Source organism: Canis lupus, chromosome 17 (assembly GCF_011100685.1).
Source record: "Canis lupus familiaris isolate Mischka breed German Shepherd chromosome 17, alternate assembly UU_Cfam_GSD_1.0, whole genome shotgun sequence".
NCBI lineage: Eukaryota > Metazoa > Chordata > Mammalia > Carnivora > Canidae > Canis > Canis lupus.
Genome location: NC_049238.1, coordinates 60,616,201 through 60,638,385, shown reverse-complemented (window position 1 = coordinate 60,638,385; position 22,185 = coordinate 60,616,201). Strand labels below are relative to the sequence as shown.

The 22,185-nt window shown below is 37.8% G+C and overlaps 1 protein-coding gene across 8 annotated transcripts in view; it reads left to right on the top strand.

Moving 5' to 3' along the window:
* Positions 1-22,185, top strand: part of ARNT (aryl hydrocarbon receptor nuclear translocator) — a 71,518-nt gene that overhangs the window by 30,981 nt on the left and 18,352 nt on the right. For 6 of the 8 annotated variants that reach the window (XM_038562159.1, XM_038562154.1, XM_038562151.1 and 3 more), the window contains exons 4-11: positions 3,489-3,533; positions 7,843-7,887; positions 9,963-10,176; positions 13,859-14,072; positions 15,945-16,047; positions 17,188-17,253; positions 17,644-17,729; positions 19,484-19,560. In XM_038562159.1, the coding sequence (XP_038418087.1) occupies positions 3,489-3,533; positions 7,843-7,887; positions 9,963-10,176; positions 13,859-14,072; positions 15,945-16,047; positions 17,188-17,253; positions 17,644-17,729; positions 19,484-19,560 (850 nt within the window). The remainder of the gene's footprint in view (positions 1-3,488; positions 3,534-7,842; positions 7,888-9,962; positions 10,177-13,858; positions 14,073-15,944; positions 16,048-17,187; positions 17,254-17,643; positions 17,730-19,483; positions 19,561-22,185) is intronic. The other 2 variants (XM_038562158.1, XM_038562157.1) reach the window with 1 other exon arrangement.

Below are 22,185 nucleotides of genomic sequence, written 5' to 3'. Positions count from 1 at the left end.
TTTTCATTGATTTGTTAAAATGTCATTTTGTTATATTTTCCAGACACCTATAAAATCATTTTTAATAATATCAAGCCTTTGAAACTCCAGGTACAATGTCAGAGTTACTAGTATCCACAATACTGCTTCTCAAACTTTAGTGCATATACAGAATCACCTGGGGTTTCTTGTGAAGGTGAAGATTCTAATTCAGTAGGTCTGGGCTGGCTTAGTTGGTAGAGCATGCAACTCTTGAGTGTGGGGTTGTGAATGCAAGCCCCATGTTTGGCCTAGAGATTACTTAAAAAAAAAATTAAATGTAATTCAGTAGGCCTGAGGTAGGGCCCAAGGTTCTATGCTCTGATTTATTCCTAGGTGATGCTGCTGCTTCCAGCCACTGACTATACTTTGAGTAGTAAGGATCTAGAAGACTCATTCTTGAGATTCAAAGTTAATATGTAAATTATAAGGCTCTCTTTTCAGTTCCGGTTACGTGTTTCCACTAGGAGTTAGTAGCATCTGATTTAAAGCATATTTTGTGTCCTGGAAATAGACTCTTTGTATTTGAAGTGGAATTCAGTTACTTCTTCATGTTTGCCCATTTTTCTTCTGCTCTCCTGTTATTCTCAAACACTGAATATTCTTGGGGTTGGATTTTTTTTTTTTTAAGATTTTATTTATTTATTCATGAGAGACACACAGAGAGAGGCAGAGACATAGGCAGAGGGAAAAGTAGGCTCCATGCAGGGAGCCTGATATGGGACTCGATCCTGGGACTCCAGGATTAGACCTGAGCTAAAGGCAGATGCTTAACTGTTGGAGTCCTATTAGGGTTGGATTAGTTGAGGATTTACATCTGTGAAGGAACAGTATAACTTTTGCCATTAATTTAATAACGGGTTTAACTGAAAATTTTATGAGACTTAACCTATCTCCATACAAAAACACTTCCTTCCAAAAGTTGGTAGATCTTTGCTCTATCCTGTGGCAGTGAGAAGAGGAAAATTTAGATCATGCAGAGAATAGTGTTTCTTTTTTTTTAAAGATTTATTTATTTATTTATTTATTTATTTATTTATTTATGATAGAGAAAGAGGCAGAGACACAGGAGGAGGGAGAAGCAGGCTCCATGCTGGGAGCCCAACGCGGGACCTGATCCCGGGACTCCAGGATTGCACCCCGGGCCAAAGGCAGGCGCTAAACCGCTGAGCTACCCAGGGATCCCCTTTTTTTTCTTTTTAAGATTTTATTTATTTATTCATGAGAGACAGAGAGAGAGAGGCAGAGACACAGGCAGAAGGAGAAGCGGGCTCCATGCAGAGAGCCTGATGTGGGACTTAATCCCGGGTCTCCAGGATCATACCCTGGGCTGAAGACGGCGCTAAACCGCTGAGCCACCTGGGCTGCCAGAGAATAGTGTTTTTTAAGTTAGGTTTTCCTTCCTCAACAAATCCTGTATTTTCTGTATTTAGCAGATATGATCCCAAGTAGAAGTTGTTGGGATGAAGGGATTATTTCCTTGATCAGAGAGATAAAGAACATTGTTTAAGTAATAATCTAAAACTGTCTCTTAAAAACTTCTGTGCACCAAAGAAAGCAGTGAAAAGATAACCCATGTAATGGAAGAAAATACTTGTAAGTCATGTATCTGATAAGAGGTTAATATCTACAATATATGAAGAATTACAGCAATTCAGCAAAACAAAACAACCTGATTAAAAATGGGCAAATGGGATGCCTGGGTGGCTTAGTGGTTGAGCATCTGCCTTTGGCTCAGAGCGTGATCCCAGAGTCCCTGGATTGAGTCCCACATTGAGCTCTGTGCATGGAGCCTGCTTCTTCTTCTGGCTGTGTCTCTGCCCCTCTCTCTGTGTCTCTCGTGAATAAATAAATAAAATCTTTAAAAAAAAATGGGCAAATGACTTGAATACACATTTTTCAAGAGCAGATATGCAGAAGGCCAACAAATATATGAAAAGATGTTCAGCATCGCTAATCATTAGAGAAAAATGCAAATTGAAATTACAGTGAGATACCATGTGACATCCATGATGATGGGTACCATCAAAGAAACAGAAAATAAGTTGGATAAGGATGTGAAAAGAGGGAACCCTTTTGCACTATTGGCCGGAATGTAAATTGTAATTTAACCACTGTGGAAAACAGTATGGAGATTCTTCAAAAAACTAAAAATAGAATTATTGTAGATTCACTCTCTCTCTCTGTGACTATCATAAATAAAAAAAAAAAAAATTAAAAAAAAAAAAAAAAAAAAGGGATCCCTGGGTGGCGCAGCGGTTTAGCGCCTGTCTTTGGCCCAGGGCGCGATCCTGGAGACCCGGGATCGAATCCCACGTCAGGCTCCCGGTGCATGGAGCCTGCTTCTCCCTCTGCCTGTGTCTCTGCCTCTCTCTCTCTCTCTGTGACTATCATAAATTAAAAAAAAAAAATTAAAAAAAAAAAAAAAGAATTATTGTAGATTCAGCAGCTGCACTCCTGGTCATAAATATCCAAAATAATTGAAAGCAGGGTCTTAGATATTTGCACACACAAGTGCACTGCCCCATTTTCACAATATCCAAGAGGTGGAAGCAACCTAATATCCATTGACAGATGACTACATAAAGAAAATGTGACATATATGTCCAATGGAATATTGTTCAGCCTTAAAAAGGAAGGAAATCCTGGCATATGCTACAACATGGATGAATGTTGAAGACATTTGACTAAGTAAAATAGGCCAGTCACAAAAAGACTGTATGTCTGTCTATCTATCTATCTATCTATCTATCTATCTATCTATCTATCTATCTAAAGTAGTCAAAATTAGAGACAAAGTATAGAGATGGTTACTTGAGCTGGGAATTGGATTGGGAGCAGGTGGGAAGAGGATGTTTAGTGTATATAATGAGTCTCAGTTTTGCAAGATTAGAAAGTTCTATAGATCAGTTGCACAACAATGTTAAGTATAGCACTACTGAATTGTATCCTTAAAAATGGTTAAGATGGGGATCCCTGGGTGGCGCAGCAGTTTGGCGTCTGCCTTTGGCCCAGGGCGCGATCCTGGACACCCAGGATCGAATCCCACGTCAGGCTCCTGGTGCATGGAGCCTGCTTCTCCCTCTGCCTCTCTCTCTCTGTGTGTGTGTGACTATCATAAATTAAAAAAAAAAAAAAATGGTTAAGATGGTAAATATTATGTGCCATGTTTTTTTGTTGTTGTTGTTGCCATAATTAAAACAAAACTATCCCTAATCTCAGAGTGGTGCTGACAGGGCAGTTAGCTGTGCCCTTTAGGAGATTATCATCTTGTTTTGCAGTATCTGATAAGTAAGGTTAAAGGAGAACATCAGAAGACAAATAATAGCAATATCTCTATTGCTTTGTGATGCTTTTCCATTGGCTTTTTTTTCCCTATTGAATACTTTTACTCCTTTCTAGTTTTTATTTCAGATGAAGTAGACATAACAAGTATAATGCTTTGGGCTAATCTTATCTTTCTTCTTCAGGTGTGATGATGATCAGATGTCTAATGATAAGGAGCGATTTGCCAGGTAATGTAGTAGAGCATCTTGGGCCATGTTGTGGGACCAGGCAATTCAAGTGTATAGATTTTTAATTTGATCTCATTAGTAGTCAATTTCTCTGGCTAGTCTTCTTATTCTGAAAGCTGGCAAAATTTCGTATGACAGTTATTGTTTATGGTCAGGTAACATGGCTTCAAACTGATGGTACAATTTACACAATGTTTTTATGTATATAATAGGTAGTTATACGGTGCACTTGCAGGTGTCCACAGGAACACGTTAGGAATTTCTTGGTTGCATTTATTATTAAATGGGTTCACAAAATCTGTACAGATAATAGTTTTCTTTTAAAAATGGCAACAGAAACAATTTTTGTGGAGTTGAATTTTGATTGGAATAAATTTAAATTTTGTTAAGATTATGAAAAATACTTTGCTTTTTTATTAAATATAAATCCTTCTCAACTATTGAGTTGATTTATGTTTAATAAAAAGCAAATATATGTTTTTAGAAAGTTGATTCTAAATTTTATATTTTAACAGTGAATTAGTTTGTTTTTTAAAAATTGAGTTTGCAGCCACCTCAGAAAAATGAATAATAAAAAATCCAGAGCTTAACTGAGTACTTATATTTATTGCAAATGTTGCTAATCTGGGGACCATACTTTGAGAACCACTGTTGGAGGGCTAAGAAATACCAGTCACAGGGATCCCTGGGTGGCGCAGCGGTTTGGCGCCTGCCTTTGGCCCAGGGCGTGATCCTGGAGACCCGGGATCGAATCCCATGTCGGGCTCCCGGCATGGAGCCTGCTTCTCCCTCTGCCTGTGTCTCTGCCTCTCTCTCTCTGTGTGACTATCATAAATAAATAAAAATTTATTAAAAAAAAATACCAGTCACAGTAGCTTATATCTGAAGCAATAAGATGCCATCATGGGCTTTGAAAAAGAGATTTTAATAAATAAAATGTATGTGGGATTTTTCTCTAGTAGCTGTGTAGAAGATTGATTAAAGAGAAGCACTGTAGTCAGGGAGGTAGATGGGAGGCTGTTGAAATAATTAATATAGCTATAAAATCATGAGTGCTTGGGCTAGAGTCGAGGCAATGGCAATAGGAAAGGAGTGATTTGGGATCCCTGGGTGGCGCAGCGGTTTGGCGCCTGCCTTTGGCTCAGGGCGCGATCCTGGAGATCCAGGATCGAATCCCGCGTCGGGCTCCCGGTGCATGGAGCCTGCTTCTCCCTCTGCCTGTGTCTCTGCCTCTCTCTGTGACTATCATAAATAATAAATAAACCAACATTTAAAAAAAAAAAAAAAAGGAAAGGAGTGATTTAAGAGATTTTCACAGAATTTATTTAATGAAATAGGTACTTATAAATACTTGAGGATATAAACCATCTTTAAAATGAGAAGTTAATTATAGATATTTGGGGAATAGTTTTTCAAACTGTGTTAGAAAGTCAAGCATTATGGGCACCTGGCTGGCTCAGATATTAGAGTATGCAGCTCCTGATCTTAGGGTCCTGAATTCAAGCCCCACATTGGGTTTAAAGATTGCTTAACTAAATAAACTTAAAAAAAAAAAAAAAAAAAAGAATGAAAGTCAAGCCATCAAATAGTACTGGTCATAAAGGTTCCCCGTCTCTTGATTTAAATTCCAAAAAGCTATGAAGACATGACCTGAATTATTTTAGTCTTCATTTGTCCTCCTTAATGTAAATATTAAAACATTTACATATTTCATTCAGAGATAAGAGTAGATAAGGGATTATGGATTTCTACTTGTAGGAGTAGTAATAATAAGAATTTTAGATATTTAACTTTCTTTTTAATAACTTATTCCTGTAAGAGATGATTTGCCAGTTTACCTCACATATTCTCCTGGGAATTTAGTAGAGGGTCTTCAAAGCTGAAAATATATGTATTTTCTCAATTCTTTGAAATAAAGGATTTGTAGTTTGTTAAGGAACCATAATAACCACTGAACATGTTTAAACTACTGAATGTAAGACCGTTCTCTTGCGTTTCTCATCAGTATACATAAGTTTTCATATTTTTGTTCTTATTGTTACTGTATTATTTTGAGTCTCTTTTTTCCTGTGGAACATTTAGTAGAAACTTTCCCAGGTATTGATAAAATCATTGTACATGTCACTTGTTCTTTTTTTTTTTTTAGATTTATTTTTTTATTTTAGAATGAGAGCGAGAACAGGCAAGTGAGTGAGTGAGCATGGGAAGGAAGGACAGAGAGAGAGAGAGGGAGGGAGAGAGAATCCCAAGCAGGCTCCACAGCAAGCACATAGCCTGTTGTGGGGGGGCTACATCTCACCATTCTGCAATCATGACCTGAGCCAAAACCAAGAGTTGGGCACTTAATCGGCTGTGCCATTCAGGTGCCCCTGTACGTGTCACTTTTAATAATGAAATAGTGTTAATATATCATACTTAGACATTTTATTTGAGGTTTCTTTATATATATATGTTGTTTTTAATGGAGCTGATTACTGATACACTGGTCTACCAATACCTTGATGTTTCTTCAGTTGCCACCAACCCTTATAGTTTTCTGTTTTCCTGAAAAACTTAATGGGAATCCTTTGAGCCTCCTCTAGGGGAGGGGCAGTTGGCATAGGGATCCACCAGTGTCAGGGCTTTACTACTAATTTATGGGAGAGTGAATAAACAGAAATTTACTACTTTATCAAATCAGTGATAGGGGATATGCCAAAAACCTAATTCTTAAGTTTTATTTATGTAATTTCTCCAGTGAAACCTGTTTGGTTATCTGTGAGTGCATGTCTGTGTGTCTGCATGTTACAGAGAGATTTGTATTTGTGATCATTTGTTCGACATTCTTATTATGATTTACTCTTTGATTTTTTTTTTTTAAATTGTAGAATAGCATATGTGGGGGTGCCTGGGTGGCTCAGTTGTTAAGCAGCCAGCTTTAAAAAAATTTTTTTTTAATTTAAATTCAACTTCCAAACATACAGTATAACACCCACTGCTCATCCCATCAAATGCCCTCCTTAGTGCCCGTCACCCAGTTACCCCATCCTCCACCCACCTCCCCTTCCACAACCCTTTGTTTCCCAGAGTTAGGAGTCTCATCGTTTGTCTTCCTCTAATTTTTCCCCACTCAGTTGCCCTCATTTCCCTTATAATCCATTTCACTATTTCTTATATTCCACATATAAATGAAACCATGTGATGATTGTCCTCTGATTAACATATTTCACTTAGCATAATAACCTCTAGTTCCATCCTCGTCAAAGCAAATGATGGTTATTTGTCATTTCTGATGGCTGAGTAATAACCCATTGTATATATATACCACATCTTCTTTATCCATTCATCTGTTGAAGGACATCGTGGCTCCTTCCATAGTTTGAAGCAGCCAACTCTTGATTTTGACTTAGGTAGTGATATCAGAGTCCTGGGATCAAGCCCCGCATCAGGCTCTGTGCTTAGTGATGAGTCGGCTTGAGGATTGTCTCTTTCCTTCTGCCCTTCCCCTCTTTTTTTTTTAAGATTTTATTTATTTATTCATAAGAGACACACACACACACAGAGGCAGAGACACAGGCAGAGCGAGAAGCAGGCTCCATGCTGGGAACCTGACATGGGACTTGATCCTGGGTCTCCAGGATCAGGCCCTGGGCTGAAGGTGGCGCTAAACCACTGAGCCACCTGGGCTGCCCGTAAATAAATAAATCTTTTTTTTTTTTTTTTAAAGATTTTATTTATTTATTCATGAGAGACACAGAGAGAGAGAGAGAGGCAGAGACACAGGCAGAGGGAGAAGCAGGCTCCATGCAGGGAGCCCAATGTGGGACTTGATCCCGGACTCCAGGACCACGCCCTGGACCAAAGGCAGGCGCCAAACCGCTGAGCCACCCAGGGATCTCCGTAAATAAATAAATCTTTAAAAAAAAATAGCATATGTGAATATAACTTTATTTTGGAAGAAGTGTGTGAAAATGGTATTCCCTTGTTTGGTTCTTGTTCAAACTCTATTTTGTTGGTCTCTACAGAGATTGATGGCAAAGTGTTTTCTGTGTTCAGACTATGTTAATTTATAATGAATATTGGCCTTGCTTTTATGTCCACCTTTGTCCTGTAAATTACTTTTTCTTTATCCTAGTAAATGGCTTTATAGAATTATAGGCAAGGTTCCTGTGTATATTTTAATTTTCCCTTCTCTGCATCTATTTTGTTCTATTTCCTTTTTCCTTCCCTTTCCCCTCTCCTTCTTTCCATTTATCCATCCATCTATCTTCTTTTTTTTTTTCTTTCTTTTTATTTTAATTTTAGCTTAGTTCATTAATTCTGTTTTTAGGTCGGATGATGAGCAGAGCTCTGCGGATAAAGAGAGACTTGCCAGGTAGGAAAACAGTATCTTTCAGCATGATGAAGCAGATGATGCTGCTTTTTCCTTTTTCTTACTCTGCTCTTTTCTTCCCCTTTCTCTTTGTGTCTTTCCTTATCTGTGGCAAGAGAGGACAAGATTTTTTAGAAGTTTGTGTGTAACAGGAACTTTGGCCTCCCCCATCAGAAAGTGGGTGAGTTGAGGGAACTTTACTAAGGAATTTAAGAAATTGCTATTAGTTTTATAGTTTTCTCTTTTCCTCTTTATCTCAGCACTGTTTTACAAAATAAAAGGCTTTAGAAGCAGGGCAGTGATGCCTGTTGGTGCTTTCACAGGAAAATACTCTTTTATCAGAAGGCTAATAAATATCTCTGTGTTTGCAATTAGTTCTCAATATTTAGGCCTTAGCATTTATTCCACACCTCTCTAGAAAGCACACCTTTCTAGACTCACAGGCTAGATTACTGTGTCATAGTAGTATCGTCTTGCTTTGGTGATTGAATCTTTTGTGGTTTCTTGGAAAAGTTTTAGCAGCCTTGATGTGGCTTTTGAAAAGATTAGCCTTTTGGACTTCAGTGTCAGAAATCCATCAGATACTAAGAAGATGGGTGCTTTAAGTTTGAAAGTTGAATATTCTGTTTCTCAGGCAAATTAACAAATAGGACCTATATAGTGAGACCTTTTTGCCATTTGGGAAGGAGGCTGTAAAGTTCTCTTTGGAGACTTTTGTCAATAACGTAGAAATATTACGATATGGTAATATTGTAATGGTATGCCCAGATTTTTCTGTTTTCTGGCTTCTATGATTTGAGACCACTCAGTAGGAGATATTGATACCAATGCCTGGTTTTACTACTTTTCCCCCCTCATCTCATTTCCTTTTTCAGCAGGTCCACAAGCCCATTTTGTTGTCCTTTCCTGCTAACTCTTTAATTCTTCGAAAAGCTGATTTGGCATGATATGGTGGGAAGACCATTGCATTAATTGGGAATGAGTTCTTCCTTTGGGAAAGTCACTTATTGCTTAACCTTATAGTTTGCTCTTCTCTTAAAAAGATTTATATTAGGTCAGTTTTCATTTTTCTTTTTGTTTTGACAAAGAACTTTTATTCAGATAGGATCCTTAAATAGTAAGGGAAGTAAATAAAAAAGATAAAGCAAAAGCTGCTCAAGACGAAGCAGTAAAGCAGCACATTGTTTTTTTCTCTTTGAGGCATCCTGGTTGAAGACACTGAGAAACTATGGGGCTTTTCAGAAATCCTACTTGAAAACTACTGGGTTATTATTTTTAACAATGATAAAATTCTGTTTTGATTTTGAGGAAATCAGTGTTGGAGAAGTGGTCTACTTATGCTGTTGAGATCCAAATTGTCTGTTTTCAGGCCTTTTCCTCCTCACTCCACTTTTATCCTCCAATTCATTTGGTTCCAACTAGTGACCCAAAGGGATCTCTAATAGATGATGTCTTAGAATCTTTTGAGCTCAATGCACTGGCACCACATCCAGATAAAGAAGGTAGGACTTGGTGCATTAATGAGACAAATGAAATTTCAAAATCTTCCATTCTGCCTGCTAGAGTTAAGAGTAAGAGAGAAGCTGAGAACAGGCAACATTTTAGAGACTAAAGGAATCTATGCTATCAATTCTTTTATCAGCTGTTGTGCAATATACTTGTTTTAGAAAAAACTGGCCATTTTAGTTTTAGCCTTTAAAAAGTTGAATTAGTAACCATGGAGTCAGCCAAGCTGAGATTATTTGTCTCTGAGGAACTAAAGTGAATAAAATCAACATCTTTTAAGATTATCATTTCTTAAAACATTTTTTGTTTTGTTCTGGGGGAATGATAATCTATATAGGAAGTGAAAGTTTCCAGGAGATAGAATTGCTAGTAACTGTTTATTCTCTGTCTGCCTTGTTAGTTTCTATTCCATGCTTGTTCTGCATGAGAAGATTGGCAAACTTGACTCTACCTTCTGAGACTTAAGCACTCCTCAATCTAAAAACTATATTTCTTCAGCAGCTCACTCCATATTTATATCACTTTACCTGCTCCCAAACGGCCAGATGTGACCACCTCCTCTCTCTATGCAGGGAAAATCATAGTGAAATTGAACGACGACGACGGAACAAGATGACAGCCTACATCACAGAACTGTCAGACATGGTGCCCACCTGTAGTGCCCTGGCTCGAAAACCAGACAAGTTAACCATCTTACGCATGGCAGTCTCTCACATGAAGTCTTTGCGAGGAACTGGGAATACATCCACTGATGGCACCTACAAGCCTTCGTTCCTCACTGATCAGGTGTCTGAGATGTACAACTCTGAGATAGAATCTGTTGAAAGTTTTGATCTTTTGGGGGTAGATGACCATAATTCTAACTAATGTCTTATATTGGAAGTCAGAGAAGAGCTGAGTCTGTATATTACTTAAAGTACAAGAATTCAGCTGTTAGGGAAAATTTTATTTATTTATTTATTTATTTATTTATTTATTTATTTATTTATTTATAAAGATTTTATTTATTCATGAGAGAGAGACAGAGAGAGAAAGAGGCAGAGATACAGGCAGAGGGAGAAGCAGGCTCCATGCAGGGAGCCTGGCACAGGACTCCTTCCTGGGTCTCCAGGATCATGCCCTGGGCTGAAGGCAGCACTAAACTGCTGAGCCACCCAGGCTGCCTGCTGAGCCACCTGGGCTACCCTGTTAAGGAAAAATTTCCACCATGAGAAAGTAGTTTCAATTCCTGGCTATAATATTCATTAGCAAGCAAAAAAAAAAAAAATAATAATAATAATAATATTCATTAGCATTGGAACAATGAGAAGTACAGAAGACTTGTGCAAACTATTTGGTAAGCCTATAGGTATTTTTTTTTAAAGATTTTATTTGAGAGTGAGAACATGCACTAGCAGGTGGGGGGAGGGCAGAGGGAGAGTGAGAAGCAGACACTCTGCTGAGCAGGGACCCTGATGCTTGATTCCAGGACCCTGGGATCATGACCTGAGCTGAAGGCAGAGCAGACACTTAACCTAGGCACTGCAAGCTTATAGCTATTTTAAACTTCACTCGTGGATGTAGCTTATATGATGAAACGAGTGGAATTGTAGGAAGAAGAGATGACCATGTCCATGGAACCAGTTCTCTTCGTTGGCTGTAGGGTTATAGAAGATGGAAGAAATCTATTTCTTATTCCTGAAGCAGCTTTCAGTTTTAGTGATACAAGGAGTCTAACAAGGCAGTCATCATTCCTTAGAGATTTGCTCTGTTACATGTAATGAGAAAAATAGGTAAGGCAAAAACATTTCTAGCTGCTTGGGATGTCAGTCTGAATGTGAATATGTGAGTTTTTGGAAATCAGTCTGAATATGAATATTTGAATGGCTAGATACACACATAAGTGAAAAATGGGAGGAAAATGTGTTTAAGGAAGAAAAACCTCTTTTTAAAGATTTTATTTATTTTTTGTTTGTTTGTTTATTTAAGAGAGAGAGAGTGTGTATGTGACCTGGGCAAGGGCCAGAGGGAGAAGGAGAGAATCTCAAGCAGACTGTACACTGAGCGTGGAGCTTGATGTAGGGCTGGATCCCCTGACCCATGAAATCGTGACCGGAACTGAAATCAAGTGTCAGACACTCAACTGACTGAGCCATCCAGGCACCCTGAGAAATAACCTTTTTAAAACACATTAATAATTTATATGGGACTAGATAAATATATAGTGGAGGATGGCTAAAGTGAATAGAATGATCAGGTCTGAGTAGGGATGGTCATCAGCAAAGACTTCTAAGAGTAAGAAAGCCATGTTCTGGGATCCCTGGGTGGCGCAGTGGTTTAGCGCCTGCCTTTGGCCCAGGGCGCGATCCTGGAGACCCGGGATCGAATCCCACGTCAGGCTCCCGGTGCATGGAGCCTGCTTCTCCCTCTGCCTGTGTCTCTGCCTCTCTCTCTCTCTCTCTGTGACTATCATAAATAAATAAAAATTAAAAAAAAAAAAAAAAAAAAGAAAGCCATGTTCTGTTTTGATTATTAAAAATAACACATGGCTATTGCAGAAAAATTTGGAAGATAGGAAATATAAGGAAGAAAAAATTGGCCTATAATGTCACCCTTTCATTCAGAGGCTTAGAAGGAAGGAATGTGGTTTGGAAGAAAGTAATAATAATTTTCCAGGGGATCCCTGGGTGGCTCAGTGATTTGGTGCCTACCTTTGGCCCAGGGCGTGATCCTGGAGTCCTGGGATTGCGTCCCACGTTGGGCTCCCTGCATGGAGCCTGCTTCTTTCTCTGCCTGTGTCTCTGCCTCTCTCTCTCTGTGTGTCTCTCTCATGAATAAATAAATAAAATCTTAAAAAATTTTTTTTTTCTAAACAGGGGTATCTATATGAAAGCACACATAGCATGGATTTTATATACATGTACATTGAAATGGTTAATCAGTTTATTCTAACAATCTATGTAGAGATACTGATTGAACAGACTCCAGTTATGCACCTTTTGTGGGCTAATCAGGTACTTTGTGCTATGAAAAGAATAAAGAGATTAGAGATAGTCATTAGTGGCAATAGATCTGTAAATAAATAAATCACAATATAAACACACAGTTAGTTGTATCATAGAGGCACAGTATTAAAGTCCTGTAGATGGATAAACATGGAGAGGTAAGGGATTAGTGTCATAAATACTGGGAATAACTTCAGCAAATGCTCTCTCTCTCTCTGTGCCTCCTGTTCTCCTCCACCCCTCTAAAAAACATATATTAGTCTGTGTAGTAGCATTTTAAGGCTGGATTCAAGAGAATGAAAGCAGGAAGACCATTTCTTTAGTCTTGGTGTAAGATGACTAGGATGGTGATGTAGTATTGGAAATAGAATTGATAAAACTAATATCACTGGAGCATGAGAGAGAGTAATTAGATTTTGAGTCTTCTAGCCTGATAGGAAGGTGGTACTGTTAATTAAGAAAGGAAATGCTAGAAGAGCACAGAGGATTTTTGGAGGGGGAAATATGACTAGTTTTGAAATGTTGAAATTGAGTTGCTGGTAGAGTATCTAATTGGAAATATTTAAAAGTTAGTTGGAATTTAGGTCTGCTTAAAGCTAAAAAAAAAGTTTAGACCAGTCTAGAGATGTAGACTTGGGGATCATTTCATAGCAGGGAGGAGTGGCTATAATCTCTCAGGGATAGAGTATGGTATAAAGAGAGAAGAGAACCTGAGATAGAACCTTGGAAATATCTATACTTAGTACTTGAACTAAGGGAAGAAAGAGTGCCTAAAGCAGAGAAAGGACATTTAGAAAGGGAGTAAAAGTTGGAAGATGGTGTCTTAGAAGCTAGAGAAAAACAGAAGGATGGAATGGATATCACCAGATTCTGGAGAGAGATTAACATCATAAAGACCCAGAAAAGGGGGCTTGAATTGGCAGTTAGGAGGACATTGGTGATCTGCTGCAAACAACAATAATTCTTCAGAGTGATAATTATAGTGGGATTGAGAAATAAGTGAAAGGTAAGAGAATAGAGCCATTGAAGATAACATTAAATAAAACGTGGCACTGAAAAAGAGATGAGCTGGGCAAAATTGAGAAAAGGTTTGTTTAGAATTGAGAAAACTTGATCATGTTTATAGATCTGAGGGGAAAGAGTGAAAATGAGAGTATTTGTAGAGCAAGATCCTAAAAAGAGACCAGAGAGGGTGAGATCAAGGACTAAATTATTGTTAATGGTAAGCCTTTTTATTCCCCATCTTGAGTGAGATAAAGAGGAGGAGGTGGATAGTGACATAGATTGAAGAAATATCTATTAGAAAAAGCTGTCATGAAGGCAATGACACTTAGAGTACAAAGCTGGGGCTGTGGATCAGGCAGGAGCCAGAAACGCTTATGGAGAGAGAGAGAGATGCATAAGGCCTGAAGTGTCTTCTTTTCATGAATAATACTTGACGTTGAAAAGTTCAGTTTTAACTTTTATTTCTCTTCCTTGGACAGGAACTCAAACATTTGATCTTGGAGGCAGCAGATGGCTTTCTGTTTATTGTCTCATGTGAGACAGGCCGGGTAGTTTATGTCTCTGACTCAGTGACCCCTGTTTTGAACCAGCCACAGTCTGAATGGTTTGGTAGCACGCTCTATGATCAGGTGCATCCAGATGACGTGGACAAACTTCGTGAGCAGCTTTCCACCTCAGAAAATGCCCTGACAGGTATGAATTATATGGATGGAAAATGGATGGGAAGCCCTTTATTTTTTTCTGAAACAGAAGAGGTGTTTTAGCTCTTCAGTTTGTTCATTGACTCTGACACGCCTTCTAGAATTTTCTCCTATAATGAATATAATTTTTTTCTATCCACATGCAGATAATTTGTAGCTTATCCTTAGAAAATATTTCTTTTTCCTTTTAAAGATTTTATTTATTCATGAGAGAGACACACACAGAGAGAGAGAGAGAGAGAGAGAGGCAAAGACACAGGCAGAGGGAGAAGCAGACTCCATCCATGTAGGGAGCCCGATGTGAGACTCGATCCTGGAACCCTGGGATCACGCCCTGGGCTGAAGGCAGGCACTAAAATGCTAAGCCACCCCAGGATCCCAGAAAATGTTTCTTTAGTGACCGTACACATGTAAAAGTTTATTAGTGTAAATAAAACAGTAAAAACCAAATCTACAATGAACTTTTTTTCCCATTTTAAAAGAATTAAGTTATCCATGTTTCTGTCTCATTTATATGAGTACCTGCTATTTTTTCTGCCTGTTTGTGCATATCTTTGCTTTATACTGGATTCTGTGATAATAGATTTTTATTTTAGAGGAGAGTGGTTATCAGTGTATAAGTTGTTTTTATTGTTTGTATCTGTACTATTTTTTTGTCTTATTTCTATTTTTGTTTTCTTTCTTCCCCCTATTTTAATGCTCTTTAGTCCTTTTGCAAGTGTCTCACTATAGGAAACACATCTGCGGGCAGCCCCGGTGGCGCAGCGGTTTAGCGCCGCCTGCAGCCCAGGGCATGATCCTGGAGACCTGGGCTCGAGTCCCACGTCGGGCTCTCTGCATGGTGCCTGCTTCTCCCTCTGCCTGTGTCTCTGCCTCTCTCTCTAGCTGTGTCCCTATGAATAAATAAATAAAAATCTTAAAAAAAAAAAAAAAGGAAACACATCTGCTCTTTAAGCAACTCTAGAAAAAAATTTAAAGTGAAAGCAGATCAAAACTGGTAATTAAGGGGCACCTGGGTGACTTAGTTAGTTGAGCATCCCAACTCTTGGTTTCCATTCCCGTTGTGATCTCAGGGTTGTAGGATTGAGCCCCATGTCTGGCTCTATGGTGAGCCAGAGTCTGCTTGAGATTCTCTCTCTCCTCTGTCCCTCCCCCTCCTCTCACACACACATGTTTATGCACATTCTGTCCCTCTCAGTCAATCAAATTTTAAAAACCTGATAATTAAATACAAGAAAGTCTGTTATAATTTAATTGTGTTTTAGTTTTTCCTTCTTTTAGGTTTTTATGAATTTCATTTTTCTAGTTTTTTTTTTTTTTTTTAAGATTTTATTCATGAGAGACACAGAGAGAGAGGCAGAGACACAGGCAGAGGGAGAAGCAGTCTTCAAGCAGGGAGCCTGACGTGGGACTTGATCCCGGGTCTCCAGGATCATGCTCTGGGCTGAAGGCAGGCACTAAACCGCTGAGCCACCCGGGCTGCCCAAATTATTAGTTTTTAAACAGTGACATTCCCTCAGTGTGCATGTGTGCACATATGTGTACATGCACGTGCATGAAAGTGGGACCCAAGAATATAGCCTAGCCTCTTTCTTGCCAACACTACTTTCCACTTCCATCTTCTTTCCTTGCACAGAGTTATCTTCAGTGCTGCCTTTGAACTTAAGAATAAGATTCATTGATGGGAATTGAGATATTTTAGACTTGGAAAAAAATCCAACCCCTACTTGGTGTGTTCTTTTATAAGCATGGAGATTGGAGGACAGAATAGGATACTATTTGTCTTTGCCTCTAGTGTCTCTCTCCCTTCCTTTTCACCATATATAAGAACACACTCCAGACTGCTCTTCACATCATTTTTCAGGGCGTATCCTTGATCTGAAGACTGGAACAGTGAAAAAGGAAGGTCAGCAGTCTTCCATGAGGATGTGTATGGGCTCAAGGAGATCATTTATTTGCCGTATGAGGTAAGTGTCAGGTTGAGGATTGATATAAGAAAAATTAGGAGCAGAGGGTTTTTGTTTTTTTAAATAAAGCTTTTTTTTTTTTAAGATTATTTACTTATTCATGAGAGACACAGGGAGAGAGAGGCAGAGACATAGGCAGAGAGAGATGCAGGCTACCTGCAGGGAACCTGATGCGGGACTTGATCCTGGAGACCACAGGATCACGCTCTGAGCCAAAGGCAGATGCTCAACTGCTGAGCCACCCAGGCGTCCTGAAAAGATACCTCTTAAAGTCACAAAGTAAGTTCAGGTTATACAGTGGAAATTACCTACATTGTACTGAGAGGATGCTTATTAGAAATGATGAGTAGGATATTAAGAAAGGTTTCCTGAGAGTTTTAGAATTTAATATTATGTGACTTAGTGGTTTAGACTAACTTCTGAACCTAGACTGCTAGATTTGCCACTCATTATCTTCTGAAACCTTGAGCAGATTACATAACAACTTTGTGTTATGATTTCTCCTAATATTGGGAATTATATCAACCTCATAAAGTTGTTATAAGGGTGAGATAATATGTGTAAAGATGCTTAGACTAGTGCATTAAACTCTGTGTAAGTTTAATCTATTATTTTAAAGAAATGAAAGGAGGAAAGTAGAGGGTGGGAGAGAATGTCTCAATATGTGAACATGATCTATGTAGAGACATAGGTAAGAGCAAGATAAATAATAAGGAAACATAGCAAATAGATTGGGTTGTGGTATAGAACAGGAATGTGCAAACCACAACTCTGTGAATAAAGTCTTATAGGAACATAACCATGTGCGTTTGTTTATATATTGTCTATGGCTGTTTTTATGCTCTGATGGCCTAGTTGCAGTAAATTGTACGATCCACAAAAGCTGAAATATTTACCATTTGGTCCTTTACACAAAATGTATACTGACCCCAATGTAGAGAATTTCTGCAATTGAAGAATATATGGAACATTTTGAACTTCAGATTCTCGGCAGTTATAAGTTTTAGAAATATCAAGCCTGACTTCTTTCTCCTTCTGTGTCTAGTTGTATCCAGAGCCTTTTTTCCTGGCTGTTAATGGATGGAAAGTTATTAAATGGCACAGTTTAATTGCTTTTAATATCTCCGTTCTTTGAAACAGATGTGGCAATAGCTCTGTGGACCCAGTCTCCATGAATAGATTGAGCTTTGTGAGAAACAGATGCAGGTGAGATCCGAAACAATGAAAAACCAAAGAGATGGCTACATACTGGTAGAGATCATCATTTTTTTCAACTATCTTACTGTAGTACTTCCTTTAGCAGCCCTCACATTCATGCTTCACTTCCCAGTTATTTATTTTCTGGCAATATTTTCTGAACTTCTACAGCTTTGCTCATCTTATTTAAATAAGTTGCCCTACTAGTTCCTGCTGCAGTATCTTTTTGTTGCTTTACTTTGGCAAGGTCAGAAATATGGTGTTCACTTTTGGGGAGAAAGGTCAAAAAGTGATCAGTTTTCTAAACATGCAAGAGCCTAAGCTTAAAGGTACTAAGCCAGCGTTGCCTTTTAAATGCTATTGAGTAGGGTTTTCTCCTCACACATGTACTTCTTCTAGGAATGGACTTGGCTCTGTGAAGGATGGGGAACCTCACTTTGTGGTGGTCCATTGTACAGGCTACATCAAGGCCTGGCCCCCAGCAGGTAGGAAAGTTGGATTTCTCTTGTGGTGCAGCAGGTTTGTCACAGAGTCCGAGAAAGTTAGCTAACATTTATCATGTACCATGTATCATGTATGCAAAATGTACTTTGGTATAAACCATGATAAGAAAATAGGAAAAAAAAAAGCAGACTCCTGCCCCTTTTTTATATGCAGCTGGGGAGATGGATTACTCAGACTTGAAAATGATTCAGTGTTGGCTCTGTCACAGAATGGAATTTTTAAATGTTCAGATTCATAATAGTATATAATGAATACCTATTTTCTCATACTTGTTTGCAAAGAAACAGTTGGCGTTGAAAGCAGTTAATTTGGGAAAGCTTCCTAAAGCAAGAGCAAGACTTTGAGGGAGAAGAGGGAAATGACTTGATTGTAGTAACTTATAAGTGGGATACTCTTTTTAAAGGCTTTAAATCAAGATATGAGCACTTTAGCTTTATTAGAACTTGAAGTCAAACAAACTGTGAGAAGGGTGTTTGGGGTATGGGGATCAGCCTTTTAAACTGGTTTGTCAGAATTTCCAGATCCTACCACTTTATTACTTCCCTGCTGGATGGGTATAATTGGGAAGTGGGATTGTAGGGAAAGTGAAACTAAGATAAAAGGGGGAGGAAAGGTTACCACCTTCGGGAAGAGATTAAACTTTGCATTTGGAAAAATGGTTTGATTATGGCATTTTCACTTACTGATGGTATAACTTAGGGTAAGACGCTTGACCTTTATAAAAAGAACCCCTCAATTTTCTCATCTATAATTGGGAGATAATATATCCCATGTGGAATTATTTTGAGGATTAGATTTAGTGTAATAAAAGCACCTAGCCCAGTGTCTGACATATAGTAAGCATTCAGTAAATGGTAGTTAAATGTAATTAAGAAAAACCAATTTTAAGTGTAGTGACATTTGAGCTTTTTAGCTTATATACTGTAAAAACCATACATTTGTAGTATACATGGTCTTTTATACTTCTGTATTGCTCTCACAGAAATAATATTTTTCTTGATAAAAAGACAATATATGTGCAAAGACTAGGGAGAAAATGCAGTCTTTTTCCCTTTCCACATGTAACATTGAAACTTTGCTATCCTTTTTTCCAAAGGACATAAATAAGTAACTATTGGTGTTTGTTTAATTTCATTTTTGATTGTTTGCATATTTTAAAACCACAAGTTGGGCAAGACATTTGTTCTCTGCCTATGATATAGTCATAGAATAAATGACTGTCTTCATATATATTTGGTTTGGCCAGCATAGTTTTTTAGAATACTTTGAGTGGGACTTGTACTCTGCAGTTTGTTACAATTCATATGAGTAAAATATATGAATTAATACATATAAAAATACTTTTTTAAATAAATAATTTTATTTTTTATTTTTTTTAATTTTTATTTATTTATTCATGAGAGATACACAGAGAGAGGCAGAAACACAGGCAGAGGGAGAAGCAGGCTCCACGCAGGGAGCCTGATGTGGGACTCGATCCTGGGTCTCCAGGATCACACCCTGGGCCGAAGGCAGGCACCCAACCGCTGAGCCACCCAGGCGTCCCTAAAAAACTTTTAAAACAGTATCTGCAATATGGTAAATTTTGTGCAATTGTTTATTCTTATCATTCAGTACTCTATTGTTTTATATCTAGTCACTTCATACATACATCTGTTTTAAATCATTTTTATCTGAATTGAAGGTGATTGAGTTTGAGGTCCCTGTTAAACCTTTTAACTTCACCTTCTTGAAGGTGTCTCCCTCCCAGATGATGATCCAGAGGCTGGCCAGGGGAGCAAATTTTGCCTAGTGGCCATTGGCAGACTGCAGGCAAGTATGAATTTTCCATATTTGCATCATCTATTTTCCTTTTTCCATTCTTTCTTTTGCTTTCTTTGTACATTTTTAAAAAGGTTTTATTTATTTATTTATTTATGAGGATTTATTTATTTATTTATTTATTTATTTATTTATTTATGAATGAGAGAGAGGCAGAGACATACGCAGAGGGAGAAGTGGCTCCATGCAGGGAGCCTGATGTAGAACTCGATCCCAAGACTCCAGGATCATGCCCTAAGCTGAAGGCAGACACTCAACCACTGAGCCACCCAAGTGTCCCATACATTTATTTTTTTAATTTTATTTCCAGTATGGTTAATATATAGCATTACATTAATTTATTAACATCAATTTTATGAAGTGTATAAGTGATTTCACAATTTTTTTTTCTTTTTAAGAGAGGGAGAGAGGTGAGGGGAAGGGGCAAAGGAAGATGGAAAAAGAGCATCTTTTTTTTTTAATTTTTTTTAAAAAGATTTTATTTATTTATTTATTCATAGAGACACACAGAGAGGCAGAGACACAGGCAGAGGGAGCATTTGTGTTGGGTTGTATAATGTCTTCTTTGGAGAAATATTTATTCATGTCTTCTGCCCATTTTTTAGTTGGGTTGTATAATTCTTTATATATTTTGGATACTAACTCTTTATTAGATATGTTACTTGCAGATATCTTCTCCCATTCTGTAGGTTGTCTTTTAGTTTTGTTGATTGTTTCCTATCTGTCCTTTTGCAGAAACTTTTTATTTTGATGTAATCCCAACAGTTTGTTTTTGCTTTTGTTTCCCTTGCCTTTGGAGTCATATATAGAAAAATGTTGCTGTGGCCACTGTCAAAGAAATTATTTCCTATTCTATTTTCGAGGATTTATTTATTTATTTATTTATTTGTTTTATTTATTTATTTTTTTCGAGGATTTAAAAACAATGTGTATTCTGATGTTTTTAGGGTGGAATGTTCTGAGTATATTCGTTAGATCCATCTGGTCCAATGTGTCATTCAAAGCCACTGTTTCCTTGTTGATTTTCTGTTTGGATAATCTATCCATTGGTGTAAGTAGGATGTTAAAGTCCCCTACTATTATTGTTTTACTGTCAATTACTTCCTTCATATTTATTATTAGCTGCTTTATGTATTTGGGTATTGCCATGTTGAGTGCATAAATATTTATAGTTGTTATATCTTCTTTTTGGATCATTCCTTTTATGATTATATAGTATTCTTCTTTGTCTTTTGTTATAGTCTTTGTTTTAAAGTCTATTTTGTGTGATATGAATATTGCTACCCTGGCTTTCTTTATACTTCCATTTGCATGATAAATGGTTTTCCAACTCTTGACTTTCTTTTTTTTTTTTTTTAAGATTTTATTTATTTATTCATAGAGACACAGAGAGAGAGAGAGAGGCAGAGATACAAGCAGAGGGAGAAGCAGGTTCCACGCAGAGAGCCTGACGTGGGACTCGATCCGGGGTCTCCAGGATCACACCCTGGGCTGCAGGCGGCGCTAAACCGCTGCGCCACCGGACTGCCCCAACTCTTGACTTTCAATCTGCATATGTCTTTAAGTCTGAAAGGAGTCTCTAGTAGGCAACATATAGATGGGTCTGGTTTTTTATCCATTCTGTTATCCTGTATCTTTTGATTGAAGTATTTAGTCCATTTTCATTGAAAGTGTTGATAAGTATCACCATTTTGTTAGTGGCTTTATGGTTTTGTAGTTCTTTGTTCCTTCTCTTGCTCTCTCCTCTAATGTTTGTTGGCTTTAATGACATGCTTGGATTCTTTCTTATTTTTTGCATACCTTTTACTGGTTTATTTCATGGTTACCATTAGGTTTGTGAATAACATCTTATGCGTATAGAAGTTTACATTAAGTTGATGGTCACTTATGTTTGAATCCATTCTTTATTCCTCTTCCCTTCACGTTTTAGGTATATTGGTGTCATACTTTACATGTTTTTATTTTGTGATTCCCTTAACTGATTTTTATAAACATAATTAATTATACTGGTTTTGTGTTTCCAGCTTTTCTTGCCCCTATTTATGATCTCAAAGAATCCCCTTTAACATTTTTTGTAGGATTGATTTTGTGGTCGTGAATTTCTTTAACTCTTGCTTGTCTGGGAAACTATCTGTCCTTTTGTTGTGAATGATAGTCTTGCTGGAGAGAGCACTCTTGGCCACAGGTTTGTTGGTTTGTTTCTTTGTTTTCAGCACTTTGAATATATGTTACTCCCTCTAGTTTTTTCTGAAAAATCTCCTGATTACTTTATGGTTTTCCCTTGTATGTAACTGTTTCTTTTTCCTTGCTGCTTTTAAAATTCTCTTTTTATCTCTGCATTTTACCAATTTAATTACTGTATGTCTTGGTGTGGACTCCCCTAGCTTGATTTTGTTGGAGGCACTTTGTGCCTTCCAGATCTGGATTTCTATTTCCTTCCCCAGATTTGGAGGAAGCTAGTATTTATTCAAATAAATTTTTTGCCCCCTTTTCCCTCTCTCTTTTCTTCTTTTGGGATCCCTATAATGTGAATGTTCTTAAGCTTGCTAGTGTCACTAAGTTCCCTACATCTGTTTTCATTTTTATTATTTTTTCGTCTCTCTCCCTCGCTCTCAA